Source organism: Anabas testudineus, chromosome 16, assembly GCF_900324465.2.
Source record: "Anabas testudineus chromosome 16, fAnaTes1.2, whole genome shotgun sequence".
NCBI classification, from domain to species: Eukaryota; Metazoa; Chordata; class Actinopteri; order Anabantiformes; family Anabantidae; genus Anabas; species Anabas testudineus.
Window position 1 is genome coordinate 22,296,134 of NC_046625.1, and position 17,714 is coordinate 22,313,847.

Consider the following 17,714-nt stretch of genomic DNA (forward strand, 5'->3'; position numbering starts at 1 on the left):
CATGTACTGACACGCTAGGGCCATGAAGGACTATCACTTAATCTATCAATTGTTTACAGTGTAAAAGAAAGAACAAACACGGTACACACAAACACACACATCCACACACAGGCAAAGTCAATTAACATAGAGCAAGCCCAAACTCCTATTGCATAGAAATTGGGATTAAGGTTGCAGACAGATGACTTTAGGGTTTTAATAATGAGTTTAGCAGCTACAAGGACAAAAGACATTGAAAAAAAAGCTCTCCTTACCAATTCAGCCATCCATCCAGCCTTTATCTAAACCACTTATCCTGTCAAGGGTGGCAGTGAGGCTGGAGCCAATCTCAGCTGTCATGTGACAAATGTATTTATGTTAATGGTAATGTCAGGCCGCGCAACAGTGTTTGTTGGTTTGGTGTGGTATTTTGGCACAGAGGAACTTTGCATGTATAATGCAAAACTATATATTTTAATAGCATTCAATTGTTGCCTGTTTTGCTAACGTAATGAGATTACTTAAGAAAACTAGAATGCCATTAGATTTATCCTTTCATTGAGACCATGCACATCCAGCTAGACAGTGTGAACACACAGGATAAGTCTGTTTGGCTGCTGCCTGTCCTTTCCCCTTTTAATTCTCTCTTCTCTTCATTAACTTTGCTTTTTCTTACTTCATTGTGCTTCAGGCACTTTGTTACCGAATGATGGCGACAGTTCGTTGTCATGGTAATGCCATTATGCTTCTACTGACTGGACTGGTGTGACTGCACACAAAGGTAGCTCTCTGTCGTTCTGCAGTCTGCAGTGTGTGTGTGTTACTTATTTTGGGTACACCAGAAAATGTCCAACATTGACATTGATATAATGTTAAATGCATATTATCATAAATAATGTGTTCCAGTGTATATTGATTCACACACCAAATCAGACCTAAAGCAACCCCGAAGCCTCTTAAAGTTTATTATAAAGCATCTCAGCATGTGGAGATGCTCAACAGAACAAGCCCCAACGATTTAGCTATTTTGTAGCTATATCCTTCATACTGAGGCTGATATTGAAGGTCATTCCAATGAAAATGTTTTGCCCCACATGGGAGTATGAGTTCTAAGTCAATATTATGGCAGCCTGTCTATTGGACTGAGACATCAAGAACAAGGTTATGTTTATCGTTTCCTGTAGGAAAATGCCTCTAGATTAGAAGAGTTGCATCAAAAGACAGACACAATTTTAAAAACTCACTGAAAGGAATGTGTGAACGTGAAAAACATCAATTGATCCGACTATTCATAAAGACATACCCACTGTTAACTACAACATGAGCATCTAAAAGCATACACAGAAAAAAAGGTGGTGTTTCTACATTAAAATGATGAGGTGATGAGGTGGCAGCCAATGTTGGCCTGAAAACATTCAGTTACAAAAGCAATTTATCAGAATTCTGAAGATGAAGATCTAAGCGCCAGTCAGATTTTTAATTCTGCCCATCTAGGGGATTGAATGGGCTACTTTCCAATCACAAGCATGCTTCACTAATCTTTATGCCACCACTAGCACTAATTAGGTTAGCTCTCTCGCACAGCATCAGCATCATCTCATCTTCTTAATGCTATAATAGTAATGGTGGCTGGTCAGTGTGTTAATACAATATTTCTTTGTGCAAGAACTTTATCATGGTTGAGTTGTTAGGGCAGTTGTCCATGGACCATTTATCCAAGTGTGCCTGAACAAGACACAGAACCATATAGAACCCTTGGCATCTTAAATCCAGCTGCCTGTCCACAAGAATTTCACTAAGGGGATTAATAAAGTATCAATTATTATTAATTTTTTAAAACATAGTCAGACTTTAGCTAATTACACTGTAGCACTCCATACACTCCCCTCCAAAAACATTCGGGTTTGAGACAAAAGATCTACATTTTAAATTTTTTCTCCAGGTATTTATGTCTGCATCCAATAGGGATATAAGAAGATAGCATCGCGTCACTATTCTCATTCCCAGGCTGTCAGATAATGACACTTTGTCAAGTCCTTTGGCATCTCATGCCAACGCTAAGTGTATCTCTTTGCGTTAGTATAATGTGCATGGGGATATTAGTCAACTCCCGTACCACCCCAGGCATGTCAATATTTTATGCCTAAAGCAATGATGTAGTATATTAAGTTTGCATAAGGAGGAGGACTGAGTGGTTAAATGGGCAGGACATACCTATAGTGTGAGACATTGTCTTTTGTAACAAATGTTGTTTTTTATTACAGTTCCCTGTGACGCCTGTAGTACGTGAGATACCAGAGAACTTACAAAGAATCATTATTTGATGTTGTGGGATGAAAATGTGTTGTTGCGTTTGTGTTTGTGCAGTTTTATTGGTGCTTGGTCTTTTCAGGCAAAAATATGGTCACTCTGTGTCTGTACTACACTGGTTATGCACTGATTGAGTGTGGTCACAGAAACATGAGCAAATCCATTTCCACAGCCATAAGTAAACACACGGGCCACACTCACTCATACTGCTGACAACAAACACATATTGACTGTGATCACTCGTGCCTGCTAATTTCATTTCTGAAGCCAAAGGAAGTCATTTCCAGAATTTTTTTTTCCCCTCGGGAATGTGTCTCATTGAATCCATACAGTTTGACTCATCATGCTGACATGGTGAGATTACACTCAGCTGTAGAGGAACTGTGAATATGTGTGTCTGTTTGTGTGTTTTACTCTTTTGACTGAGTCAAGTGCTCTCCACAGCTCTCTTCCTCACCCCAGCCCTCACCCCTAAGGAAATTGATTTGCGAGTAATTAAAAAAAAAAAGTGTCTGGATGCTGGCCAACTTCATGTTCTATTCATGCAGATTAATACATATTTGTTGTTGCCTGTGGGGGCTGAAAGGCATCTGTCTGTGCCATTAAACATTCATGTGTGCAGGATGCACACACGGATGGAGAGAGAGCCGTTCGGAAGCTCTTCACCCGCCCCTCCTCATATCAGCTCACATCTTAATGGAGCGCATTAAATCAGAATGGCCAAACAGGGGATTTCACAGTGACAATGGCATTCATCACACCTTAGTTTTAAAGGAACAATTTTCCCCTCAGATCCCTGTATACTGTAAGATACTATCAGTTTGTTGTTCAGTGCACCATTTGCGTTGCAGGTTATGTTTAACTGCACCCGTCCTAACCTACAGTGCATTTACAAGATGTGATTTTTGGTGTTTGTGCCTTTTGGACCAACAAGGCAGTTGAAATGTATGAACTATAAATATATTGTAATTGTAATCACTTTACCAATCACAGGCCTTTCTTATGTCCCAAGGTACATTGGTGGGGTCACAACATGTTTGCAGGAACTAAAATGACATATTACATACATACTGCATTCATGTTACACAGACAGTCCATCAATCAATAACAGTTTAAACTGCTTAGAGCTTATGTCCACATCCACTAAGGCCGTAACAACTGGCGAGGGTTCACACATAGATATTGATTCATTTTTAAGGGGTCACATCATTGGAAATATCATTTATATGCAATGGGAAGACTTGGGAAACAGCTAAATGTAAAATTGACTTATGCTTTATTCTGTTGATTGTATGACCACAGGGGTCATGGAATGTGTACTGAGGTGTGTACACAAGATAATAACACAGTGCTTCATCTGCCTTAAAGAGACATCAATGTTCCGAGTCTATTGAACACAGTAGGGCTGCTCTCAAATGCCACATACAAGCAATTTAAAAGAGTTTATGACGGTAAACCCCTCTTTGTTTCTGTAATTTCCCCACAAATAAAGTAGAACAGCAACCCTACATAGCAATTTTAGGGGTGTTCATTATGCTAATGAGGACACAAAGAAAAGTAGCAGAGATGTAAGACGAGAAAATGGTTCTGAGCCTGTTGACAGCTGTTGTTAAACCATCATATTACTGTAATAATCCAAATCCATTCATGTATACAGTATATGGAAATATGAGTCTGAAAAGTTCACATTAAGTTTACACTGTAAAGAGCCTTGAGATGACTTCTGTTGTGAGTTGGCGCTATACCAATAAATTTGAAATATAATACTTTGTACTATGTAGTACTTCATTGAAGCTACATGATGTTCTGCACATTTCTGAACATACACATTTTAAGTGTTTTGTATACAAGCCTTTAAAGGCAAAAGAGGTTTAATTAATATACTGTATTGCAATTCAAACTGATCAGACAACTTAAGGTATCAGCACTGGAAACATTTCATTGTCATGTGTAGATCTAGTTCCTGATGTCATTCATGTAGACACACTGCACAACAATGCAATCACATTTTCATTTTTTGGCCTCCCTAACCCTGTGGTGTGTTTAGTGCTTGAGGAATTTCTTCAATGCCTCCATCAGGGCAAAATAGAACATTGGTTGGTACTTGGTACTGGTTTAGTGGTTCTATCTGACATTATCGACCTTTTAAACCTCTTTGATGTGTGGTGTACTCATGTGCAAAGACACTTGCCAAAAGGTGTAATTGAAAGCTTCATTCTCTGGATGACCACAAAATATGTGTATGTGTTTTTAGGTGGCTGGAGCACATGGAGGCAATGGGCGCAGTGCAGTAGTGAGTGTGGAGGTGGGATTCAAACCCGGACTAGGACCTGTCAGTCGCCTCCAGAGGAGTCATACCTGTGTGAGGGTGTGGTGGAAGAAGGGCGACCCTGCAACACACAGATCTGCACTGGTGAGCTGCACATCCCGTGTTTGTGTGCGTCTTCATTTCTGAACACATTACAGTGTGTATTTCAGCTGTCTTTTTTTTTTAACCTTTACATCTTAACATGTTTTTCATTTGTTTGTGTGTCATCATCTACTGTATAAGTCAGTCTTTTGACTTAAGGAGTGCATGTTGGAAAGGGGACTTTGATCGATGAAAAAGAACAATGACGTGGTCAGCTGTTTTCAAGACCATGCAGTGTGTCAATGTCATTACACTCACAAATGGCTAAAGGGACACAGAAAATCAACATGAGCTCTGTCATGTACAAGCTATTTACTAAAAAGGACCTGTGCGCTCACGTATTTGTCCACTACAATGTACATTTATGTGACAATTAGCTCAAACACCAGATTGTCATTACTGTAGGTCTGTTTGTGTTTTTTCTATTAAATACATTTTATTACAATATTATACAACAGCTAAAAACATCAAATCAGAATGGAACACATTTACAGCACACTAACACCGACAGCACAACAAAAGACCCAAGTTTGGCTGATGCTGTTCTGGGTGACCAATCACGTCACGGTTGTGTCCCAGATAGAAGCCATTAATGAAGGAGCTCTGGTTGCTAACCTCCTCCCTCACCCCCCCTCCCGGCCTTGCCTCACCCCCTTTAGGCAAAGGTCGCCATCTCTCTCGCAGCCAATCGCTTCGCTCGGTGGACAGCCGCAAGCGTGACGACGTAGACAAGACCCGCAGTGGACAGCAGAGTCCTCAGACAGGTAAGACAACGGGACGCAGAGGGATCCCATGCATCAGTCACTGTGACAGCTTGGGTGACCATTTTCTACAATACACACGAACTAGAGAGTTGCACTTCACTTAATGATGTACACATCTATCAAAATCTCCCAGTAGTGCCTCGTCCGCAATGGACTAATTCCAACATGGACCCTGACTGAACATAGTGAAGTTGTATTTTATGTGAGGTCATAACAGGACATTGTGCCCTGTATATAAAACACTATATATAATGGAGTCTTCCCTCTCTGTTAAAGTGATACTCCACCCAAAATCAGTAGCAGCAGACACTCAACCCTCTGCAGGCTTAAATAAATTGTTCGACAAATTGGGGCATGCACTCATTGGCTTTATTTATTTTTTCACAAGTTAGATACCAGTGTCATGCTTTGTGTGGTTAGATGTATTTAGCTACAGTCAGGTCATGTTTAGCATAGCTTTAAATGAAATTACAAAACCCACATAAAACCATGAAATCACAGGGGACAAACAGATGACCCAGGCCTTTCGAAAGTGTTCAAGAAATATGCCTCAAGGCAAAAAAAAAAAAAAACGACTTGACAGCTTTCCTAGGACAATGCGAAAGCTACAAACTACAAACAGTGACCTTTTTTCACCCTTTTTTTAAAGTTTAGCTACATGGAAGCATGTATGCCCCAGCATACAACAATATTACTTTTTAAAGTGTGAATGTTTTGTGGTGAGGTTCTTGACAGAGAGTTAAATGAGCCAGGCTGTTCTAATCAATTACAAGTGCTATGAATCTACTAGAGCCAGTGGCCTACAGAGGGTGAAGGTTTGATACCACAAGCCAGACTTTGGGTGAAGCATTATTTTAATTTTGTAATTGATTCCCAACATCCTCTTTAGTTTTCCTTCCTGCTTCCCCAGCTGTGACTGCTGAATTTTCCCCTTTGGGTCAGCTGACCTGTTGACTGTTGGTAATGAAAATATGACATATCCTAAGCCAGTGGCATTGACTTCCCCTAAAAGTCAATGCAAAGGATATGACATCAGATCCTTGCAGATGAAGAAGTACAAGTAGAACAGAAGCTGGCGTCCACTTGAGGTGCCACCTCCTTTGAAGGATGCCCTGTAAAATGTTGGCCATGTGTCTTGAACATTTTCTGTCCTTTTCAAATGGATCTAGACCGTCTTACAAGACCACAATGGTTTGGAACACATAGGCCAATCAAGGATCACCAGCACTGAAATTGGACAGCCCCATTTATGTATGGAGGTGGCCCCTAAAATGGATAGCAGAGCTGAAATCTCCCCTTTATCGTATCACAGCCCTTCCTCTTTTTTGGCCGCAGAGGCTGCGTCCTGCATGATAATTAGTTATGGCCCTCTCCTTTCCTTTCCCTCCTTTTTCTCCCCTATCCTCCTCCTTTACCCGTTCCTTCCTCCTCAGTAGACTCAGCTTCAGGTGAGGAGTGGTCAGCGTGGAGTGTGTGTTCTCTCACATGTGGGGAGGGCTGGCAGAGTCGCACTCGTTTCTGTGTGTCCTCCTCCTACAGCACCCAGTGTAGTGGGCCATTGCGAGAGCAGAGACCTTGCAACAACTCTGCTGTGTGTCCAGGTAAGCCCCCCGTCCCCATTTCCAGTCGTCTGCCACCTGTCCTGTGCTCTCCCAGCCCTCTTCTGGATCACCCAGACAAGACTTCCCTCCACGAACCTGTGTAAAGAAAAGGGTTTGCCTGCAGGCAGATAGGTTCCCAAAAACTAATTCCAAAGTGTTATCAGGTTCTTCTACATGCAGACAGGCAGGGAGACTCCTTAATTTAGAAAGCATTACCACCCCAGAACAATGGCTTGGCAAAGATGATAGCATTTAAACCCGTAAAACTGTAGAGTAACTTTTGAATTATTTTGAAGAAGTTGTCTTGGTATTTTAAGAGGGGAATGTGTTTGTCTATAAATCATACCCTAGCTGCTGTGATTGCAGTGCATGGCTCTTGGGAGGAGTGGACACCGTGGAGTTTATGTTCATCGACCTGTGGTCGAGGTTACAGGTCGAGAACGCGAATCTGCACGCCCCCTCAGTTTGGGGGAGATCCCTGTGATGGCCCGGAGAAACAAACCAAATTCTGCAACATAGCTGTCTGTCCAGGTGAGGAACACCACTACTCAAAATCACCTTAGTTGAACCAAACATTGTAATGGCCAAATGCACAAGAGGGCAACCAGTCAATACCTGGGAGTCACTCTGCTTCAAACAAAGTCCTTGTATGGTTTGTCTAACAGCATCTGAACCCCCCACATCCTAAGACATTTGTATTTTTGGGGATGGGTCCAACAATTGAAACTTTCCAAAACCAACAATCTGACAATTACACCCACTTCACAAGCAGCTAGCCAAGTGTGAGGACTGTGCACGCAGGACCTTATGTGGCGACAAACATGATTGAACGTGTCTGTTTGTTCACAGTGTAGAATAAACAGAAGCAATACTGTATCCAGCCTTTCACAGTCACTTCATCCTTTGTGTTACCTTTGAGAAGATTAATCACACCTTCTCCCTCTATCACACCTTGCCTTCAAGTGTGGTCGTTTGGACTGTGTACATTTTCCCAACATTTTGCAGTTGACTTTATTCAGACTATATTCTTTAATGTATAAATGCACAGAATGTTATTACGAATTAACAGAACACTAGAATATGTAATTGTACACATTTCCCGTGTGTGGCTGGATAACTATGAACTCAAAACCCCAAATAACTGATTTCTATGTTTTGTTTACTGTGCTGTTTTCCTGGCGTTTTGGTGACCCCGGCCGTCCTCAGTGGATGGAGTATGGAATGAGTGGTCAAGCTGGGGCTCCTGCTCCGCCTCCTGCTCTAATGGGACCATGCAGAGAACCAGGGAGTGTAACGGCCCTTCATATGGAGGCTCCGAGTGCAGAGGAGAATTTCTGGAAACCGTTGACTGCTTCCTCGGAGAGTGCCCGGGTACGAAACAGAAAGGCATTTTCTTGCTATGTCAGAACAGATTCACTAGAAGAGCCAAACGTACCAACAATGTAACCGCTTTAATGCATTTTCCCCTGTTTCTGTTGTATGATGTGGCTCCTCAGTTCAACACTAAATAATTCACTGTGGAAATGCATATATTTCCAAATCCTTTACAGTTACCAGTGGCACAGCTCAGCCAACACTCCAGTATGTGTGCGTGTTTTTTTTTATATGGGTGAGTGTGTGTTTAATCCAGTGATGTGGTTCCATGTTACTCAATACCAGATTAGACAGCTTTTTAAAGAAGCAGTGTGACACTTATTCTACCAGTATTTTTTTTACAAAACATAAGAGCAAGAACAGGAATGCAACAAACTGGATTTATGATTCACAACACATTTACACAATAGCTTTTGTCTCCTTTTTAATCCTGTACTCACTACATAGTTTCTGTGGGGGCAGTCCTTCTTTTTATCTCTAAACATACTATAGGTCTTTATGACTCATGACTGTACATGTGGGACATGCACCCAAACTACCAAAGCCCTATGGTTTGCTGTTCATGATGCTGATTGTCTGTAGGCAAAACCCTAATAATGAACCAAGCCAACTACGACCCAATATTTCAAATAAATAACCCTGCTATTTTCAATAGAAAGACCACTGCCCTGCATGGCGGCAAAGTAAAACAGCTAAAACATGATTAATATTTCTTTCTATAATAATGTTCTCCTCTGTTCCTACCACCCACTTCTTTTCTTCTAGTCTTTGCATTAGGAGTATTTGACTCTGTTTCTTTCTTAGTGGTTTATATTAATGATTATGCTTTCTGCTTTCCAGACTTTCACAAGTGTCTATTAATTTTAGAATGCTATGAATTGTACCACTGTCGCTGAACTGCATTAAGTGAGTTTCTAGCCTTTGTTGTTTTATTCGAATGATCCAAGAAAATGACTACAAACCAATTGCCATTTTAAATTTCCAAAACAGTGCAATTAGTTTAAAACATGTCCTTCAGTGTTGTGAAGTCTGTATGACTTGTGCTGAAAGGACTAAAACTGGTAAAATGCTCATGTCAAGTGTATGTATGGCTGAGATGTGTGTTTCACTGTGCCTAATCGTGTCATATTGTAATTGTTCTGGCAGTGGATGGCAAATGGCAACCGTGGTCTTTATGGTCAGGCTGTTCTAAAACCTGTGGAGGGGGGACTCAGCAGAGAAACCGGATTTGTTATGGGCCCTTTTTTGGAGGGCAACTTTGTCCTGGAGAACGAGCAGAAGTCCATGGTTGTAATGAGAAGAGATGCCCAGGTCAGTGATCAGAAATGGAAACATTACTTTACATAGCTACTGTAACACTAGTACATGAAACACTTTTATATTTTTCTGTGAACAGAACCTCATGAAATATGCGCCGAGGACAACTTCTCTAATGTTGTGTGGAAGATGACTCCAGCTGGGGACACAGCAGCAGTACGCTGTCCTCCCAATGCCATGGGTGAGCTCACTTCGTATGAACTATACATACAGTATACACCATAGCATGCATGAGACATCCACTAGTATTCTTTGGAGCCTTTTTGTGTAGCATTTGGATGTTTTCTCTTTACATGGATGGATGGATTTTCAAAAGTTATATTAGAAACTCTGCTCATACAAAACATTTCCTGAATGTTTTTTCCCTTGCAGGGCTGATCCTGCGCCGTTGCACTCTTGATGAAGAGGGTATCGCTTACTGGGAAAATCCCACATATATGAAATGTGTTTCCAATGACTACCGCAGCATACAAACCTTGGTGAGAAGAAGTTGTTACACTCTGGTAGCCTAAAGGCAAAATAATCGACTGAGGCTTTTCAAATGTTGCATCAAGGCACAGGAGTGTGACATTTCAGTAGATTTTAATATTATTCCACAAGGCATTGTCATAACCTGCAGTCAGCAGGCTTTGACATAAACATTGCCTGAAGCTGTTTCCATGGAAATAAATGTTTATGGCAACATGTTAAACTGTGAAAAATATCAAAATCCACTTTATTTGTCAGACTCGGGAACATTTGTCCAAAGCACAGCGTGGCCTTGTGGGAGATGGGGTTTCAGAGGTGATGACCAAGCTGAGAGTTACGTCCAGTGATGGGACCAGCTACAGTGGTGATCTGCTGGCCACAGTGGACGTACTGAAAAACATGACGGAGATCTTCCGCAGGGCATACTACAGCCCCAGCAGTGCAGACATGAGGGTGAGAAGACGTGTTTGAGTAAAGTTAAAGCACATAAATCATTTCTTAGCAGGAATTGGTCAAATTTAAAAGATTGAAATTAAGTAGATTTTCTTCCAATGGTTGTGACTTTAGTTAATTCATTTTAACTAACTACCTTTTTTTGCATCACGATTTATAACCACTTTTAAACATAGTGTTTGCAGTTGGCTTATTAGTTACCTGTGTCATGCTATAGCAGCTTCACGTCCTTGTTGACGTCTAGACCTCTGTCCTTTTTCTGAGGTCAGGATCTTATTATTATAAAAATACTATAGATGGTTATACCCCAGACTGGACCTCGATGACCTCCATGGTGGATAAGACCATGGCTTCTAATTGAATGGTGAACATCCATGTATTACAGCAATTTCCCAAAACAGCTTGATGGTGAAGATGTGACTGGAACAGGAGACGTAACGCATTTGTTAAGATCTATTTTCAGCTGAGGATTAACCACACATCTCTATTTAATGCTGTTGTATACAGGACTGAGATTAAAAGTGACACACAAATGTGTTTATTAGCTTTTGTAAAACAACAGAGCTTTATGACATAGAATAATGAAAACATATGCAGCTTTGGAAACACACAGAAATAATGTAGCAAACCTTTTTTTTTTCTCTGTTTTACAGAACTTTGTGCAGTCAGTCAGCAATCTGTTGATGGAGGAGAACAGAGAGAGATGGGAAGAAGCGCAACTGGTTAGTATCACGCTCTTTTTCTAAAACAGGACTCACACCACCTCACCTGTAATTACATCTTTTGTTGAATTTAGTGCATAGTAATAATAACATCCCTCAAGCTACACAACTGATGAGTTAGACACTGTGACAAAGACACAGGTGGAAAAACAGCCCACCTGTATCTTTTCAGACTGACAGGGGTAGATGAGAGCTTCTGAAGGACAAAAATAACTATAGCTAATGAGTAACTGAGTCAACGCAAACACCCACTCATCCATCTGCTGCACTCATCCACTCGAACAACACTAGCTTTGCTTCCAACCAGCCGTTCGTTTTGTTTTCAGGAGTGTCACCATGTAGGAACCGGGAGAATCTTGAAAAGTATCTTAAAGTGCAAATAATGCACAATAAGTAAGATGTTTCTCCCTGAAGGAAAGAAGGAGTTCTTCTTTTTACATTTTTGAAATTGTTCCCTTAAACTGTGGCATCTCAGCTTATACCACCACACTTTATTTTATTTATTGTTAGTGTGATTTAGTAAAAAACAAACTAACCCTACATTACAGTAAGCTTTTCCTTTATGTCTTAATGGTAAAATCAATAGTAACTTACAGTCAGTGGAAAGCTGGGTTAGGGGGAATATCACAGTAGATATTATGCTTTTAATGGTAAGTTTCAAAAAGAAACTTTTGTTTTTAGAGGTATCAGAGCCAAAGATTGATTACCACTGCACCATCATAAACTGAAATACGGGGCTAAAGTGAACAGCTCAAGAGTGTTTTGTTTTCAGGCACTAGTTTGTATGTGAGCGCTAAGAAAAGGTTAAAGGCTTAATAACTTCATTTTGAATAAGTTTAGATTGTGCTTAAATGAGACATTTTGACAAAGCAATGTTTGATAATACAGTGCTGAGAGAGAGAAAGACAGGGAGGCCTGGGCCGGCTAACAGGTTAATCCAAATCCCTGAAGTGTGATCTGAATGTGAATGAACAGTATATTGGACAGCAGGGAGTACAGTTAAGCACATGTACATGCTTTACAAAGTCACGTTATTATAGACTTGTCCTACTGAAATATCCACTTCCACTTCCTGGGAAAAGAAGAGCTTTGATGGTAGCGTACTGTATGTCTCTCTGAAATCTCCACCTGTGAATGCAAGTCACCCACGCCCTGGGCGCGCTGCCAAACCATCACAGTTTCTGGCTTTTGCATCTTCGCTCCATAACCACAGAACACATTTCCACTGTCTTTCAGTCCATCCATCGAGCTTGGGCCCAGAAATCTCAGCAGCGTTTCTGCACAGAACTTAAGTTTGGCATCCTGCTTGTGGTATAGAGTTTCAGGTTGCATTTCTGGAAGCAGCAGCACATGAGTCATGACTCTTATTTTCCATGCAGTGCCACCTGGGGGCAAATTATAGTGTTTTCTTAAAATGGGGTTTGTAAATTCAGGAAGACCTGTCTATTGTTAAACAATCATGTCATGGGGTAAATGGGATAATGAAGAGAAAGGCCATCATATACAAAATGTTAATGTTAATGTCATGGCTATGCAGAATATGGGAAATGGTGGTAGGGAACCTTCAGGGTATGTTGTAACAATATTTGTCGCCATACTTTTTTAGTCTTAGTCTTTTTGTTTGAGGTGAATACTTTTGAACGGCTGTTGGAACACTTGGCAAATCCATAATCCGTTTTTATTCATTCTGCTTTCATGTGTCTCTGTTTTCTCAGCTGGGGCCAAACATCAAAGAGCTGTTCCGTCTGGTGGAGGACTTTGTGGATGTCATCGGCCTCAGGATGAAAGACTTTCAAGACATGTATGAAGTCACCGATAACCTAGGTCAGCCTTATCACCATCCCGGAGATCTCCACATCTATCTCTGCTTATCAAAATAAATTCTCTTATCACAACTTTTTCTTCCTTTGAAGACTCATCTTCATAACTACAATGACAATACATAAAAGGGGAAATGGGGGTGGGTGACCCGATGGTTAAACAGACATTTTATGTGCCTTCCGTCTCAATTCAGCTGCAATAAGCAATGTTACATTCAGCAAGACTTCTGTCAGCAAAGTCAAGTCTCTTTCACATGATTAGTTGATTTTAGCTTTTCGCAGATAAATATATCTTTGACTGGAGTGTGGGTTAGCTGATTGGTAACAATAATGCCAAAGATTGTCAAGATTAGATTGTTTGTCGACTACATCATCAAAGATGGCATCAGCAGAACAATTTGACCACTCGAAGCCCATGTAGTGGCAATGTTTTAGCCCATTTATGTTCATCATCTACTTCGAAAACATGTCTATTTATATATACATATAAGCCTGTCAGTGCAACTTCATGAGACACAAGCAATTCATTTGTTGATGTCAAGTTGGAAATACATTAAAGCCTTTGTATGATGGTGGTAACGAGTAAAGGCAGTAGGCGTATTATATGGTATCCATACCAACAAGCAATCATTTGATCTTCCACAAACTAGATCTGGCCTAAGTGTGGGTTGTTAAAGTCTGGACTCAAGGCCCAGATCGCCTCACATTCTGACCTTATGAAAGTTGCTCACCATCTTGAAGTATTTTTGATTATAACTCTATTGAGTTGCAACATAATCTATGCAGCTTTTCGATTCTCTAGTACTTATATATAAAAGGAACAACCCATGGTAAATATTAGCATTATCCTCAGGGGCAGCTGGTCTTTAGATGCATCTCATGGCATTCTACATTCACAACCACCTGCTGCCTCCCTTTGCTCAACAACTGTAATCGTTCTATTTTTTTCTCAAATAGGGGGAAAAAATGTAATGTAGTCATCACAGAGGCTCAGCTGCTCTCTGTGACCTCCAGATAAAACGAGGCAGAGTTTGAGTTGAGCTGAGGGAGAGTATGTGGGAATTGAGGCCAGATGAGAGGTCCTGTTTATAGCGGTGCCACCTCGCTGTCTGGAGCCAAATCGCTGCCCACACCAGCAGCATACTGTACCTCCCCTGGGCCAGCTGACCTCCTCTATCCTCCTACACCTCAAACATAAGCAAAGCTATGCACAGGAACACTTGTTCATCTACCAACATATATTTAGACCAGAGTTTCTTCACACAGACTCATCACATTATATAGGATGTGGGAGTTCAACAGACTTGAACTTGAGATAACTACTAACAACAAGAATTTATTTGGGTATTAGTTTTGAACAACAATATGTATTCTTCTATTCTAGTGCAATTTATCAGTTTATTTTATTGTATTTTTTATCAGGTAAATCCCACTTCCCCCAATATTTCAAATCTTATTTATCAAGAGAGACTGAGCCAAGAAAGCAACATCAACGACAGTTACAAGACAATTTGAAACACAGCCACACTTTCACTTTACCTTGGTGAATCATAAGTAAGACACTTATTTAGTAAAATAAGGAAGGTCACCAGTGAACACTTTAAGATTACAGTTCTCTAGAATCTAAGATCTCTTTCAATCCATCCAGTGATACTTTCTTCTTCAATTTAAAGTTCTTCTAAAGTTGACTCCAGTTAGCAGGAGCTGTAGTCCAATGAATAAGAAATAGCTCTGAGATCTCTGATCATATTGCAAAATGCAATTTCAATACAACTTAATGCAAGAAGCATTAAAAAGAATACAACAATTAGGTGCTTTCAGACCAGAGGAACTTTTATAGTTCTTAGAACCATTGGAGGAAGTGCCCCGTTTGTGACTTAAGTGTAGGTCCAATTGGTCAAACAGATCCAGTACTGGCAACTGTCATTTAAAAAAAGGGTTTGGATGCATTTAGCAAAATGCTTTGAAGCCTAAACTTGTGTGTACAGTACCGGGGTAGCTAAGTACTGCAGAATTCACTGCATTTAAACCAGCAGTCATGGCCATGGGTTTGAGCATGGTCCATAGTTGTAAGCAGTTTAGATGAAAATTCAAACTCCATTTATCTATTACTTTTTTTTTTCAGTGCAAGAAAATATGTATTTAGATTCAGAATACGTGGTCTGTTTATCCAAATGCAACTACAGCTCTTGTCAGCAGCCTAATGCTTACCTGGTTTCTGAGAAGAGAACAGACTTATCTCAAACCATGCGGTAATGTAGCACCAGCATAGTTTTTATTTATGTCATAATTCTTTTTGGAAGATAAAATCTAGTGTCACAGTCAGAATATCTGTTACTGCCAGTTTGCCTGAAGGGAAAGATGAAAATATACTTTATAGGATAAAACCCACCACAAATCATCTAGGACACCCCTAAAAAGGAGGTGTCAAAAGGTTTAAAAAATAATAAACATTTCCACCTGCAGTGATAATGCAACCTTAAAAAAAGCCTTTAAAGTTGTGTACATGTAGTCCTTGGGAGAGGGCTACAGTCTGCTTGTTAGTACTGAGTGCCTAAATCTGTCGTTTCTACAAGCACTTATTGTTAAAATTATGTGGTTTGAAAGAAATGTGACTTGTTAAAACTTAAAACTTAGTCCCTCAGATTTTCTTTGCTTCTGTGTTTCAGTGTTGAGCATCCACAAGCGTCCAGTGGTGGGTCATGCTGACATCAGCTTCCCTATGAAGGGCTGGAGGGGCATGGTGGACTGGGCCCGCAGCTCTGAGGACAGAGTCACTATCCCGAAAAACATCCTGTCTACTGGCAAACCAGGTGAGAGCTAGAAGACACCTTAGCAACACACTTCATGTGTACAACACCAGTCCAGAGTGCAGTAGCACAGGATGATTTACACTGAATTTGCCTTTTATAGTTTTGCAAGTAACTGAACATGACAATTTTCAACAAACCAGCCTGCACAAGTCTCCAATGCATTTACCCATAGACAAAATAGCTTTTTAGATTATTTTAAAAAAAGGATATAAAAAAAATCCTGAAATACTAATTATACCCAAGTCTGTCTGCCGTCTGTTTGACAATTCCACAATGTGTGTGCTTGTATCTGTATGTAAAAAAATGCAGAAATAAAGAACAGCAGTTGATATATGAAACAGCTTTCGCTGCCATTAATCTGGAAAGCAAAGCGTCTCATCCAGAGATGGTTGTATTTAATGCTGCAAATAAAACATGCGGCAGAGAAACAAAATTATTTTACATCACCTGCTGTTACGCAGCTGTGCAAAAAAAAACAACAAAAAGGCACATCATCTACAGAAAAACTAGAATAAGTATAACAAAATATAACAATATAAAGTCCATATGCATTAATGATGTTATGACACTGAAAGTAAATATTGTATTTATTTTGTGCTAAGAGACAAAGTTTCTCAAGAACCATCTAATGTCAGGATTTGATGCTTTCAGAAAAAGTCAGGGTGCAATTGTATTAACATGAATAAGTCAGTTTAGTTAGGCACAAAGAAAAAGAGGTTAAGTTCAGACATTAGAGAAGGGTTATTAATGTGGTCTGGATTAGAATAACTGCTTTTTGTTACATGGCACACCATGCTTCCAAAACATTCCCCGGTCCAGTTAGATTACAGTATACTGTATGCAGTATTACAGTATACTGGAACACTCCCGCTTACAGTACTGTACAGATAGAAAGAAGCTGATTGTAGTTCTCATTAATTTGTGCTGGAGGACAAATGATTAGAATTTGGAATTTCTTCAGGTCCACGCAGCTCAACTAAACATCATATAGATATTGGGAAATTGCAACAGATTACAAGTTCTATTAACTTAATTATAAGCTAATGTAAAGGGAAGTAAATGCCAAGTGATTACATGAATAGAAATGTTCCTAGGCAACATAGTTTGCACACCAACATGTGCAGTTTGTTATATAGATCCTAACTACAATGTTTAGTAAGGTTCTGTGATTAGAAATTTTAAGCACTTGATTAATATTATGGGAAAAAGATGTTACATTTTTTCTCTATTTGGCCAGTGACCTCTGACCCACCATTGTTAACCTTTTAAGAAAACCAGCATTTCTCTATAACCTTTACCTTCACCAAGGAGCTTTTGTTGCCTAAACCTAACCAGTCTGAGGTTGAACTCGGATCTGTGGCGCTTTCATTAATAATTAAAAAATAATAATAATACATTGGAACATGAAACATTCAGCATTTCATTTCTCAACTTCAGTGTATCTACAGTAGGCTGTTTGTGAACCTGTCGGGCTCCACTGGGGGCACATGGCTGTAAAGTCCGTTGTGTGAATGGCATTTGTTTCTGTTCCAGCCTTTTGAATCCAAATGAGCCCCATAGTCTTGCTAGAGAGTAGAGGGTCTGTCACAGGGTCTTTGAGAATCAACTCTCAAAGCAAAGTTTGTCTTCAAGGGTCAGTCCAGTCACCCTGTGAAAGACATTCATTTCAGCCATTTGTGTTCA

The 17,714-nt window shown here is 40.1% G+C and overlaps 1 protein-coding gene across 1 annotated transcript in view; it reads left to right on the plus strand.

Annotated features, from left to right (window-relative positions):
• Positions 1–688: 688 nt before the first annotated feature.
• adgrb1a (adhesion G protein-coupled receptor B1a) overlaps positions 689–17,714 on the plus strand; it is a 63,008-nt gene continuing 45,982 nt past the window's right edge. Inside the window, exons 1-13 of the mRNA XM_026370866.1 lie at positions 689–710; positions 4,544–4,702; positions 5,359–5,463; positions 6,897–7,064; positions 7,431–7,595; positions 8,271–8,435; positions 9,585–9,749; positions 9,835–9,936; positions 10,128–10,234; positions 10,482–10,676; positions 11,330–11,398; positions 13,114–13,222; positions 15,888–16,031. Coding sequence (XP_026226651.1) covers positions 689–710; positions 4,544–4,702; positions 5,359–5,463; positions 6,897–7,064; positions 7,431–7,595; positions 8,271–8,435; positions 9,585–9,749; positions 9,835–9,936; positions 10,128–10,234; positions 10,482–10,676; positions 11,330–11,398; positions 13,114–13,222; positions 15,888–16,031 — 1,675 coding nt within the window. The remainder of the gene's footprint in view (positions 711–4,543; positions 4,703–5,358; positions 5,464–6,896; positions 7,065–7,430; positions 7,596–8,270; positions 8,436–9,584; positions 9,750–9,834; positions 9,937–10,127; positions 10,235–10,481; positions 10,677–11,329; positions 11,399–13,113; positions 13,223–15,887; positions 16,032–17,714) is intronic.